This window comes from Aureococcus anophagefferens, assembly GCF_000186865.1.
Source record: "Aureococcus anophagefferens unplaced genomic scaffold AURANscaffold_19, whole genome shotgun sequence".
NCBI lineage: Eukaryota > Pelagophyceae > Pelagomonadales > Pelagomonadaceae > Aureococcus > Aureococcus anophagefferens.
In genome coordinates, this window is record NW_008705579.1 from 414,693 (window position 1) to 421,392 (window position 6,700).

General features: G+C 68.7%; 1 protein-coding gene across 1 annotated transcript; it reads left to right on the forward strand.

Annotated features, from left to right (window-relative positions):
• Positions 1–5: 5 nt before the first annotated feature.
• On the forward strand, positions 6–930 carry AURANDRAFT_66077 (hypothetical protein; the record flags this gene model as incomplete). The annotated part of the gene is made up of 2 exons (XM_009041147.1): positions 6–162; positions 362–930. 2 exons carry the CDS (start codon positions 6–8, stop codon positions 928–930), a joined length of 726 nt encoding a protein of 241 aa, XP_009039395.1.
• Positions 931–6,700: the final 5,770 nt, after the last annotated feature.

A 6,700-nucleotide genomic window follows, 5' to 3' on the forward strand; every position in this document is an offset into this window, starting at 1 on the left:
CGCGCATGAAGAAGCGCGAGGCGATCGCCGAGGTCGCGGAGAAGATCGGCCTGCCGCCGCGCGAGTCCGTCAAGGAGCCCGAGCGCGCGCTCCTGTCGCGCCTCTCGGCGAAGGCGCCGGCGGCCACGCCGGACAAGCCCCGGGGCCCCTGCGACAGCCAGTGTGGAAACCAACCACTGGTTCAGGGGGTCCTGACCAAACTTCAAACCTCTCCATCTCGGTCAAATCGAAGTCGATTCGGCTGATTTTTGGACGAATCGATTCCTCTCCTCGAGTTTTCGAGGCACAGCCGAAGAGATTGCGTCAAAACGTTCGCATACGATAACATTGAAGTCGGGTTGAAGATTTGGTTTCCACACAGGCGACAGCTGCGACGGTCCGCACGCGACGCGCGACTGCCCCCACTTCAAGGGCAAGCCGCGCGACGACCACAAGGACGCCTTCGTCAACTACAACAAGGGCGAGGCCGGCGGCGGCGACGACGCGAAGCCGACCATCGTCGACAGAGGGCGGGCCACGGTCGTGAAGCAGCCCGGCGACGGGAGCTGCCTCTACCACTCGCTCACCTTCGGCCTCGGCTCGGGCTCCGCGGCGACGCTCCGCGCGGCGCTGGCGGACCTCGTCGTGACGAACCCGGACCAGGAGATCGGCGGCGACCCCCTGCGGGCCTGGGTGCTCTGGGAGAGCGGCCTGAGCCCCAAAGCGTACGCGGACCGGATGCGCTCCGACGGCCAGTGGGGCGGCGCGATCGAGATGGCGCTCTGCGCCGTCATGAAGCGCGTCCACATCCACGTCTACGAGAAGCACACGCGGGGGTTCCTGCGCATCTCCTCCTTCACGGGCGGCGACAGATGCCAGAAGGTCGTGTCCGTCATCTACGGTGGCCGCGTGCACTACGACGCGCTCAGGATACACGGCGACGCGGGCTAAGGGAGGCGCGTGTCTTTTTTTTTGTTGCGGCGCGCGAGGCGACCGCGCGAGGCGGGTCCGCGTGCGCACGCGATGCGCATGCGTATGCGACGCGACGCGCGCCGTCGCCGCGGCGCGGGACCAATGAGCATCGCGCTGGGTGAAGAGAGCTCGAGAAAAAAGGGCACTTTTTTCATGCTGGCAGAGACCAAAAAAGAGGAAAAAAGAGGAAAAAAAAAAGAAAAAAACCGGCGCCGAAGGCGCCGGAACGGCGCCGGAGGCGCCGGAGAGGCGCCGAAGGCGCCGAGGCGTAAAAAAGAAAAGAAGATAAGGGTAAGCTAAACTTACATGGTGGCTCTCACCCCGCGTTCGCGCCTCCGCCGCCGCCCTCGCGGGCTAGCCTTCTCTTTTCGCGCAGCGCGTCGGCCTCTCGCTTCCTTTTCGCAAGCTTGCGTCGCTCCTTCTCGGCCGCGTCGCCTCCTCGGTAGGAGTACGACACCGGCCCGTAGACCACGTCGTCGGCGGCGATGGGCTCGGGAACGGGCACGAAGTGGGGCACGAAGGGCGGCGCCGGCGCCGCGGGCAGGGCCGCGGCCGGCGCCACGGCCGGCGCCATGGCCGGCGCCGCGGCCGGCGCGACGACGGGGGCCGCATCGAGCTGCATCGTCTGGTTCGCCTCCGTGCGGGCGAGCGGGAACACCTCGGCGTTGATCGGCAGCGGCGCGACGACTCCGAGGTCCGTCTCCGGCCGCGGCGCGCGCAGGACCGACGGGTCGACGCCCCCGCCGCCGCATCGGAGACCATCCCATACTTGCGCCGCGCCTTGGTCCCGCAGGGCCGTCTGGGCGCGCGCGCGCTTGCCGACGCGGTCCACGAGATCCGCCGCGTTCCGCGCGTCGACGACGAGACCCGAATCGCGCTGGAGCGCGGCGACGTCGCATCGCGCGACCATCTCCGCGCGCGCGCGGTTCGCGAGGGCGACGTTGATGTCGGCATCCTCGCGAAGCGGCGACGGCATCGCGCCGCCGCCGTCGATGCCGAGCGCCTCCCACTGCACGCCCCAGGTGAGCACCGGGTCGCGGCTCGTGTCCGTCCGGGTCCACGCGCGGTAGAGCTCCGGGATGCAGGAGTGCGGCAGCTTGTGGAGCTGCACGACGTCGAAGATCATGTCGACGAGCCAGGCGAAGGAGTGGCCGATGTCGGGCATCAAGTTCGCGGCCTGGGCCGCGCGGACGTTCCACGCGAAGTCGAAGAGCAGCGCGCGCGTCGCCGTCGTCAGCGGGCCCGAATGCTTCGCACCCGGGTGCTGGGACTGGCGCTGGTGCAAGTGCATGCCCTCGAGCGCCGAGCTCGTCCGCCGGCCGCGGTGGACCTCGAAGCCCGACCCCAGGCGGCCCACGACCCGGTACATCGGCACGCCCGGCAGGTCGGAGACCAGGCCGAGCTGCACGTACTCGAGCTCCTTGAGCATGATCGCGTGCGAGTTGTGGACGTAGACGCGCTGCCCGGGGCGCTCCGGGTCCATCATGCCGTCGAAGAGGCAGTAGATGTCGTAGAGGCGCCGCACGAGCACGTCGGGCCCCGGGACCGCGTACCGGCACATCTTCCGCTTGTACGACCGCCGGATCTTCGCGATCTGCTCGTCCGTCATGCGGCCGCCCGCGGGGTGCTTGAGGTGCTTCACGAGGCGGTCCCACTCGCCCTCGCAAATCGTGAATAAGGCCTCCGACGCCATGACGTTGAACGTCTTCGCGAGCTCGGAGCGCGTGTGGACCGCGAGCATCGTGCGCCAGTTCTTCATCCAGTGCCAGATGTCGTAGGACAGCTTGGACCACTTTGACGAGGCCCAGTTCGGGTCGACGCCCTCGAGCAACGAGGCCAGCTCCGCCTTCCGCGCGTCGTCGCCGACGCTGCCCGGCTCGAGCGCGGCCGCGGCGTCGCCCTGCGAGCTCGTGTCGAAGGCGTGCCGCCGGCGGATCCTCAGATTCAGCACGTCGACGTCGACCGACGGCTCGACGGAACCATCCGAGTACTCGAGGTTCCAGCGGCAGCGCGCCTCGTCGAACGACGCGACGCGGCCCCGGACGCAGTCGCCCTCGACGTCTCGCGCCACGAGCGCCTTGACGACGCCCGGGCGGACGCTCGCGAGCTGCGACTGCGGCGCGGCGAAAGCCGAGATCACGAGTCGCCGATCGCCGGGCACGCCGACGGAGCGGTGGAAGAGCCCGAGGCCCTCCGCGATCCGGTGGACGTCGCGGCGCTGCTCCGTCGAGAGCGACGACGGCAGCTCCATGTCGTCCTGGCGGCGCGACTCCGCGTACTCCTGGACGCGGCGCTTGGCCGCGTCGAAGACCGCCTCGGGCGCCTCGAGGCCGCCGTCGTCGGCGCCGGCCGCGTCCGTTCGCGCGCGCGCCTCCGCGGCGTCGAGCGCGCCGGCGGCGGCGACGTCCTCCTCGTCGACGCCCAGGTCGTCGTCGTCGTCGTCGCTCTCCGAGTCCGCGCGCGCTTGCGCACCAGATCGAGTCTTGTGCCGCGTGCAGGCGACGCGGGTCTCGTCCAACTCCACGACGTCGTCGGTCTCCGTCGCCTCCGCGGCGATGCGCTCGAGATTCGGCCCCGTGAGCACCTCCGTCGACAGGTCCGCGAAGCGCCGTCGCGCCGCCGCCGCCGCGCGCGTCGACCGCCCCTCGCGCCGCGGCGCGACCGGCAAGAGCGTGCGCGCGAGCCGCAGGCAGGCCCACGCGTCGTTCGCCGCGTACATGATCTGGCGCGGCGTGTAGCGCTGCTGCTGCCAGAGGTGGTGCTGGACGCGCTTGTCCAAGTGGAGAGACAGGACGTCCTTGGCCATCGACGCGAGGCCGTAGCTCTGCAGGCCCGGGTGCGCCGCCTTGACCCGCGAGGAGAGCTCGACGGCGCCGTTGATGTCGATGTTGAAGCGGCCGTGGAGCATGCGCAGGTCGTACGCGACGTTGACGGCGACCTTCTCGACGTCGCCGTTCGCCATGAGCGCGACGAAGGAAGGGTAGGCGCGCTCCCACGCGTGCACCACGAAGATGAAGGCCGCGTCGCCGCTGCAGAGCTGCACGATGGCCGCCTTGGCGATGTTCGTGCCGTAGTAGGGGGGCACGTAGGTCACGTTCTCCGTGTCGAAGCCGAGGACCTCCTCCGTGGCCAGCGCCGCGCAGGCGTCGTCGCACTCGAGCTCGGTCCGCACGAGGACGACGCGGCCCGGGAACCGCAGCACGTTGAGCTCCTGGCCCAGGAAGACGTTCGCGATCGCGCCGGAGCCGTCCTTCTTCGGGTTGTCGAGGCAGAGGCGCCGCAGCGGGTTCCGCCGGCCGAGGCGCTGCTCCGCGCGCTGGCGCGAGTCGTAGGCCGCGACGAGGGACGGGTCGTTCCAGCCCGTCGTCTGCACGCGCACGGAGATGACCTTCTGCCCGATCTCGTTGAACTCGGTCCACGTCCAGCCCAACACGGAGTCGCCCTGCAACTTCATGCGCGAGCCGTGCTTGCCGGAGTGGTCCCCGAAGCCGAACTCGCCGCGCTTCACGTTCTGCTCGAGCCAGCTGAGCATGTAGGGCTCGTGGGCCTCCACGTAGGAGCGCGTCGTCGCCGCGACGTAGGTGTCGCTGATCTTCGGCACGGTCATCTTCAGGTGCTGCCACGTCTGCAAATCCACCCGCGGCATCACCGTCCGTTTCTGGTGCGCCATGGCCGTCGCCTGGTAGGAGATGACGGAGAGCTGCATCTCGGTCGCTTTGATGGCCAGGAGCTCGTCGTACTTGCTCTCGATGTCGTGCGCGCCCTGCGCCGTCCTGGCCGCGCGGAGCATGTCGTGCAGCGTGTCCTTGGAGACCGCCGAGCGGTGGGACACAAAGGCCGGGAACTCCATCGCGAGGAAGGGGAACCGCTGCACCATGAAGCTCATCACGGACGGGTCGATCGTGCTCGACCAGCAGGTCGCCGACGCGACCGTCTTCTCGAGCGCTTCCAGCTCGGCGTCCGTCGCGCCCTGGCCGCGCGCCGTGACGAGCGCGGCCTTCGCCGTCTCGCGCTCCTGGCCGCACGTCGGGCAGTAGAGCCGCGCGGCGCAGAGGCCGAAGTTCTTGCCGAAGCCGTCCTTGACGAGCCGCCTGTGTACCAAACTTCAGAACCTTTCATCTCGGTCAAATCGAAGTCGATTCGGCTAATTTTTGGACAAATCGATTGCTCTCGTCGAGTTCTCGAAGCACGGCCGAGGAATCCGGCGCATTTCGTTCAATTACGTGCACATTGAAGTCGTGTTGAAGATTTGATTTCCACACAGCGACCCGCGGCGCGCGCGGCTCGTAGACCTTGACGTCGTGTTGAAAACCGTGTCGCGCGCACGGGCACTTCACGCCGACGTCGGCCCAGAATTCGCCGGGCGACCAGAAGACCAGGGGGAGGGTCTTGGCGTTGTTGGGGTGGAACGGCCGCACCTTGGAGAAGTGGGGCGGGTAGATCGTGTAGTTGTTCCATCCTGCGATGGGCGGCATGGCGCCGCTGCGCATCGCGGACATGGTCTGGTTGAAGAACTCGACGGTCTCCGCGCCGACGGTGTTCCCCGTGCGGTCCATGGCCTCGAGCTTCTCGAAGGCCGCGAGCGCGTCCGGGTCGTTCTCCGTCGCCGACGCCGTGCCCTCGAGGGACTCCAGCCGCCGGTCCTCGCGCTCCACCGCGTCGCCGAGCATCCCCGCCTCGAACTCAGACCAAGCGCGCGCGGGGATCTTGACGATGACGTCCGTCGCCTCGCCGCGCTCCACGAGCACGAAGGCGCAGCGGTTCTGCTCGAGCTCGAGCAGCGCGAGGAAGGTGAGCTCGTCGCGCGGGAACTCCCAGACGAAGGGCGCGCTGTACCTCAGCGCGTCGAGCATCCACGCGATGTAGTAGTTGGAGTGCTTGAGGACGTAGTCGAGCGTGTGGCCGGTAACGTTAGCGCCGCCGCGCTCGAGCTCGTAGGTCGTGTGGAGGCTGTGGGGGCGCCCGCGCGGCGGCCCGGGGGCCGCGGCCGCGGTCAGGAGGCCGCCCTGGCCCTGGGCCCACAACAGGAGCGTCGTCTGCCCCGCCGTGTCCAGCTCGGGCGCGTCGCCCTTCTTCTGCCGCGGGTCCCAGCCGTAGACGTTCGACCAGACGTCCATCTCCTTCTTCGCGGGGCCGGCGATGTCGCGCGGCGCGGGCATGTCGAAGAGCATCTTCGCGTTCACCGCGGTGGGCAGGATGCCCATGCGCAGCTCCGGGTAGACGGCGCGCTCCAGGCAGCGCAGGCGCGCCGTGTCATGCTTCATGTAGCGGCCGCTCTTCGCGCCGCCGCCGGCCTGCCGTTCCTTCATCGCCGCCTCGAGTTGTTTGCATCGCTGGAGACACAAAATCAGGTCGGTGGCGGCCGGAAGGCCGGCTAGTTCACCCTTGTCCATGCCGACGCGCGCTACGCCGAGACGCCGACAGTGTCGGCGTTTCAGCTCGACCCCCGGCCAGCACGAAATAGGTGCCGTGTCCAAAAGTTGCTCGAGCTGCCGCAAGCGCCGGACACGCTCGACGTCAGGAGCGCCGCGCGCACACGTCCTCGACGCGGCGCACACACCTCCGCACGCTCTCAAAAGCGCACAGTCGCCGAGCACAACACCTCCGTCCGTCGGCCGCAGCGCGTCCGCGGACGAGCTCCGCAACCGAAACAGAAGAACAGCCCATGTCGAACTTCGCGAAGTTCCGCGAGCGCTTCTCGTCGTCCTCGAAGAAGAAGGAGGAGCCCTCCTCCGAGACCCCCGCGGCT